Here is an 18,912-nt window from a genome sequence, read left to right on the forward strand (position 1 = left end):
CTCTTTCAAAAAATGAAGTCTATGAATGAAGTCAGGAAGAGTTCTCCAGTTCATAGAGCAGAAAAGCTTATGAATAAGGACCAAGTTTAAAGCATTTACTGAACCTTGTGCCGGTCATCTAAACCTCCACCTCTGTTGCACTCCATCTTGGCTGTCCACGTTGGAAGCTTTAATTGGAATATGATCTACATCAGTCCCAGGAGAAGAATAATGTCAGGGGGAATCCCATTTCCTAGTATAGATGAAACATCTGTGTAATTCACATGAATGCTTGAAAAGGAACCTTGTGCTTCAGTTTACTGTCCTTCCCCTTCTTAATTCACAAATGGCGAGCAAAAATAAGAATTATGCCTCAAACCCTTTCTTATGATTTCTTTCCTGAAAAGGAAGTAAACAAGATAGTAAAAGGTCAAAGGGAAGGAAAATATTTAGATGTACTAAATGGTCATCAGTGAGCTATTTTTTAATACAGCACAGATGTAACAGATTTATGACATATTTTGTGTTATTTAGAAATTGCTTCATACAGGGAGACACAAGAAGGCTCCAGTCCAGCCTGAGACCTACTATAGGAAGAGCTTCGGACAGAACGAGGACCTCTTTCCTTGATAGCCTCACTGTAACAGCTTTTTCAGTGGTGTTTCCTTCTCACCTCTGCCCCAGAGGTCACTTTTTCATGATGAAATTCCTTAATTTCTTGCAGCTGAATTTTGAGTACCTGTTTATTATTAACTTTTTCTTGGTGTTGTGTGCATATATAGAGAGACAAATACACACATAAAAATACATATTAAAACATCTTTATATACTTATTTTTGCTCATGTTAATTTGGCAGGTCTGACCTGAGTGAAACTGAGTGAAGATTAGAAAACTGGCTATCAGAAGGGATGTTGCTTAGTATCAGCAGATTTACTGTAATTGAAGGTGATAAAGAAAACAACCAGTGCTCTGTTCAGAGCAGATTGTATTTTCATCTGTTGCAGAGTTGTGGCTGTAATTATACCACTAACAGCTGTAATTACATCACTCACAGGATGTCCATAATTCACAATGCAAGGATTTAACGATATTAACTTTATTGGTTTCTTCCATGAAGTAAAGTTTAGGTTTATTGGGATTTTTTTGCATTATCCCAGCTCATTGTCAGTTGATCGTTTTTGCAAACATTTACTTGTTTTGAGGAAATATTGCACATAAAGCGGCTTCTATGTCCCTGGCCCTTCTGCTGATAAGTCATGACATGGTGTCTTTATTACATTATATAAAAAGGCTGAGGGGTTTATTTTAAGTCACAGTTCCAGAGGGTCAGTAAAGCCTAATGGCTGTTCCGCAGAATCATTAGCACATATGTTGCAGTCTGTATGAGGTGAGAGCATATAGCAGCTTAGTGAATTATTTATGATTTTATTGCCAGAAATTGCCAGGGTATATTTTTTCCCTATCTTAGTGTTGCTGGTTCAATACAGGTGACTTAAACGAACTGTCCGCAGCTACCAAATAAAAATCATTAATGTTTTTTTTTCCACTAAATCATTTTGATTTGTTTTATAAATCAGATAATTACTAACTGGGAATGCAATTATAGGTACATATGCACAGCATCTGCACTGAGATGCCAGAATTACTGAACCAGATTTTACTTACTTTGATTATTCATTTTTACACACGTGTATTCTGAGAGAATTATTTTATGCTCAAATCAAATTAGATTCTTTGTTTTGCACTTATTTTCTGCTTTCTCTAATTTGAGAGCCCCATAGTCATCCATGATGTAAAAGTGAACCACCATTAACTTCAAAGGACGGACCAGAAAGTTTTAGTTCCATGCAGTCTTCAAAATGCCGCATAGTCCTCAAAGATACTTGAGTTGTCCTTACAAAACTGAGTATATAGTCTTCATACAATCTTCATTCTTCTTTCATTTCAAAATTAAGTGACCTGCACAAAGTCACAGGGTCATATGGAAGTAATAGCTGAACTTCTAGTTGGAACACACAGCTGTCTGCCCAAATGTCTGTTCAAAGGCTGCATTCCTTTCCATCTGCCTGCTTTATTTTAGATGAAGCTTTACCCAGATAAAGCTGTTTACTACTCCTACAACAGGCCGTGATTCAACAAATCTTTTCTTGTTCTTGCCATGACTCAAGAGTTCATGGACATGGAGCTGAATGTTTTCCTGAGTGCAGTCAGTGCCTCCTTTGCTCAAACTGCTACTTTGCTTCTCTCTGTTTTGAGACCTCCCAGATCAAGTCATTTCAACTGAGTGTCACTTGAAGGCTTAGTTTTTAACTCTAGACCACAGACACAGCTACTGTTGTTTCAGATTCATGCAAAACAAAATCACAAAACCTTTGTATTTCTTTATGTAATGAGTAGATGGAGCAATTACAAGTAGTGTAGCAGGTAATGTACACCTGATTGCATCCTTGGTGGAATTCACTGTATCCTTTTTTTTGTTATTCTTCTGATAGCCTAAATATATATTTACACAAACACAGAAGCTCAGATGTGTGAGTGTTCCCCAGAGCAGCTACTTGGTTTTTATTTCTTATGAATAGTTTTTCCCTCCATATGGTTTGTTTTTCCATTAGGGCAAGGAACAATAAGGCATTTGTACACTACTCTTTTTGATGTTTGGCTATGTAGTGAGCACACATGCATAGGTATATGTGCATATATAAAAGCAGTTACTATTGCTTATTAACAGCTATATAATTAAAAGCCTGTCATAGGTACCCCATTTTGTTGAATTTCACTAGATTCTTTTAAGCCTGTGGTTTTGAATACCAAAATAGTTTTGTCAGTTTTATTAAGGAGCTGCAAGTTAATATATTTGCCAGCTGAGGTGAAGTAATTTTAAATTGAAGTGATTAGGAATGCCACTCCCTGAAGATAGTAGTTAATTCAGAAGAAAAGGTGTTAATAATTCTTATTTGTGAATTTCAAGTGAGGATGTTGCTCTCACTTCTCATCTTGTACATTGGCATTTGTGTTTGTATTATGTGTTTTAGAATTTGTAGTGAAAAGACATTTTTTTTTTGTTAGGATTAAAGTTATTGTCTGAGAGCAAACTTTTCTTTGTATCTTTGTCTTCAGTGTAAGGGTAGAGGAGTATTAGGAAGCCCTTACATCTTACCTCTGATCAAGGTTTTGGAAAGACCCTGAAGTTTTTACTTCTTCAGTTCCTACCTTTGAAAAATTTATCTTTGATTTTAGCATGTGTCCAGGACAGGAAAGTGAATGAACTGGAAATAAAGAGAATCTGTTAAATAGAAAGTCTCAATTCTATAATTTAACATTGTGAAAAGGCATATATAACCCCATATAGATGTATATTTGTCTCATACCAGGTACTTAATTGATTTTGGTGCAATGTCATGCTTCTCTTATTTGCAGAAGACCACCAGTGTGCCCTAGCTGTACTTTTAGAAGTCTTTTTCCTCATTTCAAAGGGAGGTAGGAAGGGAAAAATTGCTCTCAGGTTTGTTAGTGCAACAGTAGATTTTCCTGTTTCTGACCTTTTGCCTGTGCCATCTGCCAAAAACAAGCTTCAGTAAGTCTAACATGGTTAACTTCCTAATATCAGGTCCTACCTTGTGTTCAGATCCCATGGCATTTTTGTGTGTTGGTGAGGCCAGGTAGGCCACCAGACCTTGGTCACCTGTCTCAAGACAAAAGAATTATGCCTGATCTCAAGGCAAAAAAAGACAGTTTAACCTGCTGCATGCCATGGGAGTGTGGATCCCATGCAACTGTTTCATGGGTATGGGAGGAGTGAAGGGAACTCTCAGAGTATTGTGGCTTTAGGGAAGCTTGAGTCCACATTTTTCCAGTAGCTGAGACTACTCGTGAACTTGTCACCCCCTTTTGCTCATTGGTGTGACCTGTCCTGCCCCTGAAACGCTGCTGTAACTCCTGCCCACGGTGTTTGGCTGTTTAACTGAGGCTGACAAAGACCACAGTCTGAGCTGCTGCCACTTGCCTTCAGCAAAAGGGGTCAGAGCCCAAGAGCACAAGTGCCCAAGTCCATTTTTCTGCTTTTAGCAGTGGTGCAAACAGGATATGTACAGATTTCACCTCTGCCTTATACCCCTGGCACATCCACTGAGCTTTTGGCAGCAAGCATTTGACAGGTTTCAGGACTGGAAATTTTATTTTCACTGTTACATTTAGTAGCCCTAGAGGAACGTTTCTTCTTCACATTTGTTCATTTATATTTTGAACATCCTTGTGATTTGTGCCAGTGAGTTCCACAGTCAAATTCTGCATTGTACCAAATTGTATATGTACACATGCTTTGCTGTGTTAATTTTTAGTCTGCTGTGTCATAGCCCTATTGGTGTCCTGTGTTTCTTAGGAGAAGGAATAACTGACCATTTCCTGTAGACTTTCATCTTGTCATTCACAGTCACAGGGTTCTGCCATGTTTCTCCTCATTTGCCTCTTCCAGTTTGAAGACTCCCGATTTTAGTCCTGCCTATGCAGAAGCAATTCCATACCCATGATCATCTGTGTCTCCCTGCATTGTATCTTTTGTAGTTCTGCCTCTGTGCGAGGGGGGCTGACCAGAATAGCCAGATTCAAAAAGAGGGTGCATCATTTAACCAGTGTTGTAACCAGTGTTCCTGTTTTCTCATAACTGCTCCCAGCTTTGTCTTTGCCTTTTTGACTGCTGCTGAGCCAAGTGCCCACAGAGTTACTCACAGGGACTGCAAGGTCTCTGTATCTGGGTGGAGCAGAGCTAAACTAGAGCCTTTACTGTGCATGTATAGTTAGGGCTTTGTATCTGCACAAGCACCACTTTATATTATATCAGCATTTAATATAATTTCCCTTTTATTGTGCACTCAGAATTTGTAATATCCTTCTGCACTTCTTTGCAGCTGTTTTTACTTTGACTATCCTCATTTTTTCTTTTATTTTTTGTTAATAAACTGTTATGTCACTACTCACTCCCTTATCCAGATCACTTTGCAAACAGCACAGCACAGATCCTTATGGGACCTGCTGGTAACCTTGCTCCATTGTGAAAAATGGATGTGTATTTACATTACATTTCCTTTCTCTTAATCATTTATGGGAAGTTACGTAGGACTTTACCTCCTTATTCTTGGCACCTTAGCTTCTGCCAGAGCTCTGGCCTTCTCAAAGGCTTTTTGGAAATTCAGGTTTACTCCAAACATCATCACTGTTTTCTTTGTGCTTCCTAACTCTTCCAAGTCACCTCTAAGAGGTTTGGAAGGCAGGACTCCCTCAAGAAAAGACACGTTGATTCCTCACTGATTTATCTCATATGTCTGTGTATCTATTCTAATCAATATTTGTAGCTTCAGTGAACTTGCCAGCTATAACAGGAAAGTAATACAGTTCCTAGGCCTGTGCACTGGGGAATCTCCACATGGTGCTTTTGCCAGGGTATTTATAAGAGGGTGCAAGTGTGGTCAGTGAAACAAGTTCTGGGATAGTTTGTCTGTGTGAAGCTCTGGTATTCCACTGTTGGGACTTCACCCCTTTCCTGCTTTGAATCCTAAAACCAAACAGGCAAGGGTGAGATGAAGAGGTTGAAGAGGTGAGCTTCCTTACAGCCAGATACATGTTCTCCTTTTCCCCATTTCCTGTTGATGCAGGTGTAGGAGCTATTTTGAGGTGATGCACAAGAGAGAGTAACTTGTACTCTTAATTTGGAAAACCAACCACAGCTGCTTCAAGGATAAAAAGTTAAACCTGTTTTCAGGTACCACATGGGGTCTTGTTTCCTGCACCTCCATTTTGTCCTGCTTTCCACTGACAGAGCATATTGTTTGTTTTCAGACTGCAATTCCTTAAGTACTTTATGGTTCTTGCATTTAGAAATAGTCTCTTGTATGTAAATGTCATAATATAGCTGTGTAAGTACTGTGATGTACCATCAAAACCCAGATGTTTAATATAGAAATTGTAGGGGATTAAGTGCTTTTATTCTTTTAAAAAAAGAAGAAAAAAGATAGTAAGGTAGAATATATAGGGCAGGCAGACTGTTCAAGAAAATAACTATAAATACTTTATTCCATAAAGATGATTCTTGTTCTCTCCTTTTCATGGTTTCCTATGAAAAGAAGGATCAGAACCTTAGAATAGGATTGTCTATACAGTCCAGAGAGTTTCTTTGGAAGGTCTATTCTTGCTGACTCACAATTCAAAAATAAACCAGCACTTAATGAAAAAAAAGAAATTGCACATTCAAAGGCAGTCAAAGGGCAATAATTCTTGCATTAAGTCCTGTGAAGCTCATTGGCACATGGAATTCTTCAGGAATTTATTTAGAATCCAGAGAGACAGTGGAGCACATAAGCAGTCAGTAATGTTGAGAATTTTAAAAGGTTCTTCCTCTGCATCAGAGCTTAAGGTCAGCCCAAGATACGAAAAATGAAGCCTTGGAGAGAAGAACTGGGGGTGCCAAAATGCTAAAATAAATACAGACAAGGAATATGAACCAGTTTGTTCTTAATATATCCAGTAGAGGGGGAAAATAATGTCTCATGAACACCCTTCTTCTGCAGTGTTTGTACCTCAAAGAAAGACAAATGTCAGAGCATTGATTCTGAGAAGGAAAATAACCAGTTCTGTGAATATCCATATGTTCTGTATAAACCAGAGCCAGCTTTTCAGGATTCATGGATACACATACAGGATACACTGTTCTGCTGCTGTTACATCTGGCTCATTCTCCTAAGGCTATTTTCCAGGAGGAAATCCTCACCTTTCCAGTTAGACAAGTGCAGCATCTCCCCTTCACACTCATAAGTGAAGACCAGGATTGCAAACTATCTACAATTACAATTGCTATAAGCTGTGCTCACTTGCTTTACTGGATGTTTCTAATCAAGAGGGGTGGTTATGTCTCAGAGAGAAGACAAGGCTTGAATCACTAATTCTGAGCAGTATGAAATCTGAAAACGAGAACTATGTAAACTTCACAGACATTTTAGTAACTTGTTTGTGCAAAAGGTGCAGACTCACAGTAAGCAAGAAAATGCAGTTCTTGGGTTCCCCTCCTCACACCATGGGTATTGCGTTTTTTCCTCCCAGCAGTCTGAGGTTGGGGAGGAGAAAGATTTTGGCCTAAACAACAAATTTTCTTGACATTGCTAAAGAGACTGTCAGAGCAGATCTGTCTGCAGTCTGTGAGCCAGTTCAGGAGGCCTCTCTTGGTCCCTCACAGTGCAATTCATGTCATGTTTCATGCAGAAAGCCTTTGATTCTCCTACCAATATGGCTGTGGTGGATTAAGTGTTGTTTAGCACAGGAGAAATTTTATCAGCTCATTCTGTGTCACCTCAGTGGGACTGAAACATCAGATGTACCTGACTTTCCTTTTGGTTCCCTTTTACATTGCTTCCCACCTCCTGTGTGCGAATGATTCCAGTGCCTTCTGCTCTGGTGAGGGTGGAGTTGAGCAGGATCTCACTGGATCCGAATCACTGACTTTATTTAATGAATTGTCTTTGTGATGCAATGCAGGGTCAGGGTTGACCAACGTTAAAACAGAAGAGATATCTGAAGTGAAGATGGATGCTGAGTTCCGGCATGACTCAGGGTATGAAGTTCATCATCAAAAGCTGGTGAGTGAACAAACTGTGCTTTCCACACGTGCGTTTTGAGTTGTTGATTCAGTCTCGAGCTACTGAGTCATTTACTGGCCTTGTTTCCCCTCAGTGATGTGGATGCTGAAAGTGCCAACAAAAAGTCACCACATGAGCAGATTATGGTTTTTCTGGTTCTCTTTCCAGTGAGAGTAAATCTGGAATAATGTCAGCAGAAAGTATGGAAAGTCATCAAATCTCATATGAAAGGAAATTCTGACAGTTCCTGTCCTTGCACTGCCATGTCACTGGATGTGGTCATATGCACAATACTTGTCCCACAGTCCATCTGTCATGGTCTCATAACTAAAGAGAAGGGATACAAAGGAAGGAAAAAGCTAAGTTTAAAAAATGAAAATAAAAAAGGCACACAGCATGGTGCAGCAAGAAATAGGCTGACACCGTTTCAGGAATAGATTCCTTTCCTGTCAAAACAGATGGTGGTGGTGCATGAAGGAGGCTGAACTCCATGGAGCATAACCTTTTCACAAGATTGGCTGCTTGGGATAAGAGGCGTTTCTCCACTGACCTTAATTTTACTTTGGCTGTATCTGTGTATTTTGTTCCTTAAGGTATATTAAATGATTACTAACAGGTGAAGGGCATGTAGGAGCAAAGTATTGTTCCCCATTTGAGCTGTGCTTCTTATGAACATAAAATCAAAAACCAAAAGCAACATAGTAAAAACAAGCATCTTCTAAAAGCTTTTTCAAACCCTTAATAAGCAATGAAGAACCCATACAGTAGTGTTGACTATAAACCTTTCTGCTTCCAGTTCCATGGCTTTCAATATCCTGATATTAAACTTGAAACCTTTTTTTCTTGATATATTCTTAAAGCTAGGTAGTGCTGAAAATTAAAATTAACATGGGGCTCAAATTTGCATTTGAACTCAGCAATCAGTGTGTGAAAAGATATTCTGCCATCTCTTTGATGCTGAAAACTGAGAATTCCCAGTTTGAAGAGCTAATCCAGAATGCATTAGCACTAATTTGGGAAAGTCTGATGTGCTTAGCTCGGATGGAGCAAACCTGTACTTAAGGAAAGGAACTTGCAGGAATGTGTTTAGGCACAGTAGATACTGGTTTGTCATAAGCACTTCCCATCAGCACTGTTCAGTGTCTTAATACTATCCCAAGCAATTTGGTGCTGGGAACTCGCCTTACTGTTGTGGCTGATGGGGGAGTGCATTGCTTACAATGGGACCTTTCTAGTTTTTACAGCCTTTATTGCCATATTTCGTACTGATAGGTACAACCACTATTTAAGTATTAGTGAGTTGTCTTCCAAATTATCTTTTCAATTAAGACAGAGCAGTAAGTCCGGTCTTGCTGAGACAGTACTGGGTTGATGCTTACAGGGCAATGCTTCCTTACCACACACCATGTCCTATCCAAGGCCCTTCTCCACTAGCCTTAATTCAAAAGCAGGAAGCAGAGAACACTTTAATCTGTGCTTTCCTTCTGTGTCTTGGTAGGATTTTCTGAAACAGTCTATTAAGAATATCGCTTTGGATTGATCTGCACATTGTATTTTATACCACAAACCTCTGAATTGAGCTGAAATAGTAGTTATTTTCTCCTTTATGGATGTTGACCTTTGAAGTGTACATTAAGTTGATTTTCATGGAACAGAGTGCTTAAGGCCTTCCTCTCTTTCACGTGCATATTAGCTGGGGCACTTCACAGTGCTCAAAAATAGTATAGTAACAGAATTTCAGTCCTGGGCAGGTAAAATTGACAGAGAAATTATTACTTCACATCAGCTCATGTCAACACTGTCCATTCTGTGTACTTTCTAGTGAATTCTTAACTTTGTTTAAATATATTTCTTGCCTGTGACTAAGAACAATATAAATATTTATACTGTATGCTTTAATACCTCTCTGAGCAAGGTTATGTGTCTTAAAGAGTGCAAATGTTATACAGCTCATTATACTTCTCAGCTGGTTTCCTGCTTCCCTCTACATTTTCGTTAAATACTTGTCAAAGTATTTAGTCTTTCAGCATGAGGTAGTGTTACAATTCTGTGAATGTAATTTATTCTCTAATCCTTTTTGCCCATTTTGGCTAAAAATAATAATAATCTTGCTGTTGACAAGCGGACAAAAGGGTTCTAAGATATGCATAGATGCAAAATAATCCAATGTATTCCTTGAATACAAAACAGGACAGTGAAAACAATCACCCACTTTTTCATACCTGCTCCTGCTGATAAAAGCCAGTCTTATTAAATGCATAGTAAAGCATCTTGCTGTTCTCTGTTTTGCCTTATCAGTGCATATAATTCAAGTGATTTTCTCTGGGTTTCACAGCACTGTTACCTGTTAGGTCACACATGAGTATTGACATCATCCAGGTACAGCTCATTCTCCCTTTGCCCTGCAAAATCATGAAACACCCCTTGGTGGTCTCTTAAATCAGCATGTTAGTTTTTGTTGACTCTTGTCTCCTTGGTGTGGGAGTTCTCTCCCATCTGGTTGTTGTGCTACAGGTCCTTTACTAGTCTACTGAAAAAATGCATCATAGTCCAAACAAGCCACACAGATGTAAATTTATGAACACTTTTATGATTAGAATCTAAAAATAGGGAAATGTGTGTGCTCCTGGGTTACTTTGCTAAAGCTTATTGGTCTTTGTGCAATTAGCTGGACTCACTCAGGTAAAAAAAGGCAGCTACTGTCCAAGACCTGTGTGAATCTGAGCATGAAGCTGAGTCCCCTACTAAGCCACAGAACTGCCACACCTCAGACCGTATAGATTTCCCAAATTGCTCTTGCCCACCTATGAGCACTTTGTGGCACAGTGACCCAGGTTTGAGTAATTAGGAAGACTTGCAATGCTGTTTAATTACTGATGATAGGCTTTATATTGCTGTGGTAGCTGGACAGATTAGTCAAATATACAATGAGCTTTTTTATTAGCTGCCTTCCTTTGTTCTTCTATTGTAGGTGTTCTTTGCTGAAGATGTGGGTTCAAATAAAGGTGCCATCATTGGACTAATGGTGGGAGGCGTTGTCATAGCAACAGTGATTGTCATTACTTTGGTGATGCTGAAGAAGAAGCAGTACACGTCTATTCACCATGGGGTTGTGGAGGTAAGAAAAGGCTTCCAGGCATAACTGGTGTTACCTGTACATCACAGTCAACACACTGCTCTAGAAATAATGATTTTCAAAGGAAGAAATCGTGGTTTTGGCTATGTTCAGAATTGTCATAGTTGAATCTTGCAGCATGGAATAAAATTGCTTTATTTGGTAAACGCAAATGCAATGTAGCTCATGTTACATTGGGTGTAAAACCACAAAAATCTCTTCTGGACCTCTCCCAGACCAATCACATTCTATAGGAGAAAGGACAGTGAGCACAAAAGGAAACATTTGGATTTACTGTCATTGAGAATTCACACACACACTGATTTTTTATTTAGCTTTAATGTTTGAGGCTGGTCTTCCATGTCTTGTGCTGTACACTGCAAGGATTTTCCCTATACAGATATTTTATTACTCTGTCCTTTCAAAAGATTTTCTGTTGCCACGAACAGCTTTTGATTTATGAATAATCTGAAACTCACAGATTTGAGAAACAAATAATATATAAAACTTGTCTCTCTACCAAGGAAATTTGTGGTCAATTTACAGTAATTTAAAATACTTCATCTGTTGCATGGCCTTAAGATCTCTGTAAGTAGAAAAACTTAATTATGAGAACTGAAAGGAGGTTCATGTAACTTTTTTCCCCCTATTTAGTTTGCTGTGTATATGATTTTCAGATCATACTTGTATTAGCAAGCACTCAAGAGACTTTTATATTTTTGCCTTCCAGTATTGGTATTTTACATTTTTCATTGAAACTTAAGTCTTGATCAAGTCCATGCTTTATGCTGGTTTCACCTAGAGTCAAATGAACCTTTCTTTGTTCTTGCTAGAGACACACATGCTGCGTGATGCATTTATTCCACTGTCTGGGTCATTGAAAGGTCTAATAAATATTTGAGTAAGCCTTTGCTTAAGCCTGTGCTTGTGCATCCCTCTGTCCATGCTGTGCTTTTCCACGTAGTTTGAAACCTTCCCGAGATGTGATGAAAAGAGCACCAACTATGTGGGGTGAGATTTGCAGATACCAACCTGTGCAGTATTTTGGACCAAGAGGCAGAAAATAGCAAGCAGGACTCTCAGCTTAAACTTCCAGTATGATAGTTTTCAGCCCATTTTGTAGAAAATTGAAGCAGGTGTTATTTTTAAAACCACCCAGCTGATAACTGCACCAATGGTTGTGCCACCAGAAATTCTCCTTTGGCCAAATTTAGTGACAGCAGAAGGGCCTGGAGGGTTGCTGGGCCAAAGCCCCAAATCAAACATTGAATGTAGACATACCATTATTGCAGTATTACCTTAATATTCCAGGTGGGCTTTGCCTGATAGAGTGGTATGGAAAAGGTAATCCTGGATTTCTGTGAGCTTTCTTTGGCGACAGTGAACTTGGAAACATTGGCCTAGAAATAACACGCACAAGCTGAATAAGTAACTCATGTCAGAATGACAGCATCACTTAGGGAATAAAAAAATTTACAGATAAAACTATAAATTTTTAGTGTGTGGATGTACCAAGAATGTTGGTTGATTTATAGTATCACACTGGAGATGATGTTGCCTTGTGGATTTGCTCCATTGTGTCTGGCATTGGCAGCCAGGATTCCTCCTTCTGCCAGACTTGGTCTGTGGTCTTGGCAGAGTGCATGGCCTCACTTTCTGAGCTTCTCACCTGCAAGAAAGGCATAACATCTATTTTTGTCCGAAGTTGGTGAAAATTTTGTAGTACTTGTATTGAGGACAAAAAAACCCACCCAAAGTTGCGTATACCATTGATGTTTAGTATCAAAATGTCTTCAAAATGAAGCTGTTCCATTCTAAAGACGATTAATTTCTTTAGCCACGGTGCACATCTCATGTGCTGTGCACAAAAAGCATGAAAGAGCAGAATCACTTGATGTAAAAATAACTGTACATCAGCTCTAGGTTGGCTGACTATATTTTTAACAAATCTTGCAACCTTCTTGTTACGTGTCAGAAGTTACAGTGAGAATTTAACTCTGTGATAATGGACATGGGATTACAAAACAGATCCTGTTCCACCTGTGTTCCTATCTTGCAAAACGTTCAACTCTGTTGTACTTTTTCTCACTTCACTCTCATTTTTTTTAACAAAATAAGTTATTAAAAATCCTGTTAAACTTTTTTCAAGCTCTGAGGAGGGATATACTTGTCCTATTTAGAAGTGTTATGATGATTTTTTCCCTAGTCTGAGAATAAAAATGTTCCAAAGTGGTTCAGGCTCCCCAGGAAAAGAACTTTAGGTTAAGAACTTTGAGTACTCATTAAGTTAAGTAAATAAATGACTGAGAGATTGAAAATTATTTATTATATGTGCACACAGGGGCTCTGACAGATGTTATGAAAGTGTTTTTTGCTGGTGCACCCACCTCAGCTGTCTGCAGGAGGTTATTTTCTCCATGAAAGCAGGTGGCAAAATAGAGATTCTCACCTTTTCTGTGCATTGGGCAACAGCTGATTATCTCAGCTTGTCCTCTTTGAGGATATTCTGTTCAAAACTCATTTGCTTTCTGATGGAGGCAGCACCTCCAGCGGGAGAATGTGAGGAGAGGCGACAACAGGAAGGCTCACAGCAGGAGCACAGGGGGCACTGAAATTGCAGGTTGGGAATATATGAACAAACAGTCTCAAAAGAGTTTATCTACCTGACTGAACTGTTTTCATGAGAGACATCATGTCATAGAGAAGAGAAGTGTGCCCACACCTCTTACACACTGTTTTCAGCTTCTGCCACCTCCATAATGGGTGCAAAAAGCTTCTTAAAATTGTGAGGGGCTTTAGGGATTTACTGACAAGGAGATAATTGGGTTCAAAGAATGTCATTTGGCAGAGCAATACCTAGGGCAGAGGTAAGGAACGAGAGGAATTTGACAGCCTCAAAATGGGTAACAGGGAGTAGAAGAGAAGACTGTTCAGGATGAGCAGACAGTGCACACAGGTTTTCAGTGAGATGGATGTCCTGCAGCAGACAGGAAGGAGAGGCAGTACCAGCACTAGTCATTTTAAAGGCTAAAGGGGAAATTTAAAAGAAAAATGAGCTAAGACTGCAAGTAGAAGCTTCAGTAAATCTCTTTCATCTATAAATGCCATATTTCAGAGGTTATTGGGTTTTCACGAGAAAGTGGTTTCATCAAAGTGAGACTTTTTAATATAGAATATTGTGCAAAGGTGTTAAAATTCAGTCTTTTTTTACTGTCCTTTCTCATATTTTTTGCCTAATCTTTTTCTCCTCCTTGATTTTCTTCCAAATTTCTTGTCAATTCTTTAGTCTCTTCTACCTCGCACTTTCTTTGATTACTTTTTAATTTATGTTGGTGTCTCACCCCATTTCCCACAAGCAGGTTATGCTGCATACTTACCACATTTTCTAGTCCTGACTAAGAAGTGCTGAGTGGGAGGCTTAAACTAAAACAGGTGACAAAGTTAAATATGGTGTTGTTTGGAGCTTAAAGATGAAGAAGTCCAGCACAGGTTCTGGCATCCCCACCCTTTGCATCCCAGCCTAGAGAGGGAGCCTCTGAGAAAGGAAGATGCACTTGGGCATGTATAGATACACAGGGATTCCTGGTCCATCAAACCCCAAAACTTCAGATTGAGCTTTAATTTCATACTAGAAAGAAATCTGTTAGTAGGTTTAGTTGTGAATTGTGCAACTCACTGGTTGATTTGGAGCAGCACTAGATACTCCAGTAGTGTGGTGGTACAGTGCACAGGAACGAGGGCTGATTGGTGCTGCAGCAGCCCCTCCAAAAATGAAGGGAAGGGTGGTTTTTCTTCTGCACCTACTTTTGCTCTTGTTTTCTGTAAGTGCTGAAAAGGCTACAGGGACATTTACCATTTTCCCTGCTTTGTTCTTGCCTTCACAGCCATGATAGTGACAACCTCAGCAGCAGCAGATGGCACAGGGCGACGTTGTCACAACAGACATAGTTAATGCTGTTAGATTTGTATGGTCCTCAGGACAGGGATTAGGCCTTTTGCATGTTTGTAGAAAATCTATAAGGAAAGGATTTGTTAGGCCCTACTGCTGTTTCACTGTTAGGCCCTACTGCTGTTTCACTGCTGGCATACACAGAAAACAAGTGCTCTGCTGAACAGTAACAGCATCGAGGGACTGCCAGGTATTGATCCACTGCATATGGCTCTAGATGGTGTATTTTTGTGGAGGGAGAAGTTGGTAACCCCTGGAGAAAGGACAGGTGAAGCAGCCCAGCCCCTGGGTGATTGCAGTGGTGGGTACTGTGAGGTGTGATGGGTCTCACCATCCCTCACTGAGCCCCACCACTAGGAAAGGGTACAGGGGAGCAGCAGGTATGGACCAGTCTTTAAAATGCAAATGCATAGCTGTACCCTGTCTGTGAGCACATGACTGTACAGGGATGTCTTGGGGATTTGGGAGCAAGCAGGTAAAGAGGAGACTGGCTGTGAAATTCCCAGGAGTTCTCCTGTCCTTTATGAATCAAAATGGTTGTTGACAGCTGAGCTGAGCACTCAGCGCTCACGTGGGCTGGCCAGGGGAAGCCTGTATCCTTCAGATGGAAAAGTTTGTCACTTGTGAGGGAGAGGTGCAGGGAAGGAAAAACGCTATCCCCCACTTTCTCAAACAAGGGAAATAAAGCAAGAGTGACCGCTAAACAGGGGCTTGGTCCCTAAAAGCATATCACAGGAATTGAAGGGATAGATGGATTTGTGGATTGTTGCATAAGAGAATTACTGCATGCAAATACAACTTAGAAAAAGAGAGAAAACCTGTGAATGGCAGTATTAAAAATTTGAGTTATACTGCAGAATTGGAAACACAGGGAGCCCGGTGTCAGCTCAGCCCAGTGATCCTTTCTGCCTGGCATGGTGCTCTCTGACCATGGGAGTCAAGGGCTTGCTGAAAGGCTGAGCACTCCCAGCTATGGAGAAGTTCACAACAGCTCATGAGCAAGCAAAAGCAATATATAACCCTTAAAGTTGGGTATTTCACAAAAATCCGTAATTGTTGTATATAAAACAAGATACTTTATGGAAAATACAGTGTTGCTTGAAAATGCAATTTGAGAGTTGGAGCATAGACAAGCAGAGTTAGAAGGGGCACAAATCAGAAAATGGATCAGATTTGGGTTTAGCAGTTCTTCTGAACAATCTAATGCACATGCCACACAGAGAACTGTTCCTTCTCTTAAAGAGCAAATAAAAGATTGTATAAAGAGGAGATGGCTCTGAGAGGAACCATTTTCTGGTGGTACTGCGGGAAAGGTACTCTTGCAACCTACCCCAATAAAAGAACAGCTGCAAAAATAAACTGAGCAGCCTGTGTTTGTCCCAAGCATGTACTAGTATTGCAGAGTAGATTTCAAGTGAGTATCAAACATCGGTACCTCTCCTCCTCTGCTTTTTTATTAAAAGCTTAGATAGAGTAAGTTAGGATTTCTTGACAGAATACACTTTGCATTATCCTGAAGTCTGTTTTGATGCTAAACGTGAATTGCTGTTTTTACTAGAGGTCACTGTTTACAGGAATCCACAGGAAAATGTTCATGCCTGATATTTAAGGGTAGAGTTTTAGGGACCTTCCTGTTTGTAAATTTTTGGCAATGTAAAATGCACTTTTTGCCTTTGTTTTCAAGAGCTGTCAAATACTGGAAATATCAGGTAGCAAAACAAATAACTGAGAAGCAGTTCTTGGCTGTAGCAAAATAGCCAGGATACAGTAGGTTTTGAATACACATTTATTGAGTACATACAGCAGAGGTAAAACAGCTAATTGAGATTTAGAGCCTGTTCTCAGACAGTTTAATATTACTGTAATGTCCAGTGAAGGAAGAAAATAATCTGTGGAGCTGTAGGTATTCAACTGAGAAGTCTTGACTGACCTTTGTGCCTCTCTTCCCAGTAATCAAGAACGGTCAATTTTTGTTAAGTAGAAATAAAACCAGTATAGACATATGAAGTTTTTTGTCACTAAACTTAACCAAACTCGACCTTGGAGACAGAGGATTCTGTGTCCATGAGAATAATGGGATTTTTTAGCTCACCTTGTGCCTGACAATTCTGCGATTTCCTTGCTACCCTCATTTTGTTTTTTCCAATTAATTCTTCTTTGTCTCAAGACCACCCTACCTGTGACAGATCTGAGAGCACAGTGCAGACAGAAGGCCACTTTCTTCAGCTTTTTAGTGAGCATTTTCTTTTCTTTTGAGATCCATCTGATCTCAAAAGGTATAGATATCAATATATATTATGGATGGGGGGGAAACCTGGTAATGAGGGACTAGTGAGGAGATGGAAACTTTATCCCCTTTTTTGTCTGTGGAGTTGCATGCTTCCAGAGCCAGACAAAAAACTAAAGCTGGGACTGAGTTTGGTCAGCTGATTTTTAAGTCCTGCAGCAAAAAAACCAGTTGCAGAGTTGTTCTTGGTGCATTATCTTCTTCTGCATATTACTCTGTTCAAAATATGAACCAGACAGAGGATGCTGTCTGCCTGAATGCACAGGGAAGAGTACAAAGTACATTGGATGGCCCTAAGGTTGTGCTGTGAATTAAGCAGGAATTTGACTTTGGTCATTCCCTTCTGTGACAGGTCGATGCTGCAGTGACACCAGAGGAACGCCACCTTTCCAAGATGCAGCAAAATGGCTACGAAAATCCAACCTACAAGTTCTTTGAACAGATGCAGAACTAGGACACCACAGCAGCCTCATGAGTTGGACAGCAGAATGATTGCTTCACTGCCCATTGGTGTTCAGTTGTAGAGTAATGTGGAAAGAAAGAAAAACACTCTGTTTTATTATTTACTCATTTTCGCCTTTTGACAGCTGTGCTGTAACACAAGTAGATGCCTGAACTTGAATTAATAAAATCAGTAATGTATTTTCTCTCTCTTTCTCTTTACATTTCAGTCTTTACACTACATTATTAATGAATGTTTTTTGTGTACTGTAAAGAGGTTAGCTGTATTTAACTAATGCATGGATAGATTCTCTTTCCCAATTATTTATCATGTAGCTCCTTAGCCAGTTGTATATTATTCTTGTGATTTGTGACAAAAATTAAGTCCTAATTGAAATATGCTTTAAGAATTGATGGGGGATGCTTTCTGTGTCTGTGGGGTTTAGCTGCTTCTCTTTGCTGAGCATTTTTTTCTGATCACTATGCATTTTAAAGTAAAACAACATTTTTTAAAAAGTATTCCAGATGAGTTATTGAAATTCTTTTCCTCTGCAGCTGCATTTTATTGTACAGATTGTTGCTCCTGCTGTATTAGTGATGTAGAAATCATGGGAATACACATTCGTTTCTTTGTGCCTGTTTTATGTGCACACTTTAGGCATTGAAAGGTAAACTTTATTTTCTTTTCCATGTATCTTTTTGATCTTGAAAAAAAAATTTAAACAGAATCCCTGTTAATTGTGAGCACTTCTGGGGGGAGAAGTGCCTGCTGGCCGAAAATTAACAGGGGTCCTCTGCAGGATGATTGTACAGATCCATTGCTTATGAATTGACAGCTTTCTACACTGTGTTACATAAATAAATTCAAAAAAGAATGTGTGGGCAAGAGTTTTCTTTGGAGGAACAAAATTAAGATTTCTGAAAGCCATTTAAACAGAATACATGGATGTTCACACTGAGAGGGTTGGGAAGGATTTTCCTACAAGGATTGTGGCACTCACAGTCAGACCAGAGCAGAAGGCAGGGCAGCAGCGAGACAGGGTGGAAAGGGGGAGTGCTGACTTTGGCACAGTTTCTCCTCTAGGATGTTGTCTCTTTTATTATTTTTCCCTTTTCCTTTCTTTCAGTTTGTATAATAGTGTTTTAATGTAAATAAATACATTCCTGGAGGAGCCCTGTTGTAGTGGTGTATTTCTGCGCCAACCAGCCACCCTCGCTCACACAGAGCAGCGTGGCACGGATGAGTAACCAACCTCCCACCTCCCTATCCATCCTCAGGAGCCATTTGCCAGCAAGCTCTTCCCTCACCACCAGTGCTCTAATGGCTTTCTGGCAAGATCCATGCACTGAAACATGCTCCATCGGTGATGGCAACCAGGAGCCTCCCAGGCTGCAGGACCATCCAGCCTGGTAGTCCTGCCTCACAACAGGTGCGCAGGGTAAGGTCAAACAGCACGAGTGGTAATTTTTTCCCAAAAGCTGCAGGAGGAGAGCAAAACCATTGGTGGGCTGTGACAC

The 18,912-nt window shown here is 39.8% G+C and overlaps 1 protein-coding gene across 5 annotated transcripts in view; it reads left to right on the forward strand.

The window, feature by feature from the left end:
* Positions 1-18,566, forward strand: part of APP (amyloid beta precursor protein) — a 208,376-nt gene extending 189,810 nt beyond the window's left edge. For all 5 annotated transcript variants that reach the window (XM_071562894.1, XM_071562884.1, XM_071562914.1 and 2 more), the window contains 3 exons: positions 7,502-7,602; positions 10,574-10,720; positions 17,306-18,566. In XM_071562894.1, coding sequence (XP_071418995.1) covers positions 7,502-7,602; positions 10,574-10,720; positions 17,306-17,407 — 350 coding nt within the window. In that variant the 3' untranslated portion in view covers positions 17,408-18,566. The remainder of the gene's footprint in view (positions 1-7,501; positions 7,603-10,573; positions 10,721-17,305) is intronic.
* The last annotated feature ends 346 nt before the right edge of the window (positions 18,567-18,912 follow it).

The sequence above is a fragment of the Pithys albifrons genome, chromosome 1 (assembly GCF_047495875.1).
Source record: "Pithys albifrons albifrons isolate INPA30051 chromosome 1, PitAlb_v1, whole genome shotgun sequence".
Lineage (NCBI taxonomy): Eukaryota > Metazoa > Chordata > Aves > Passeriformes > Thamnophilidae > Pithys > Pithys albifrons.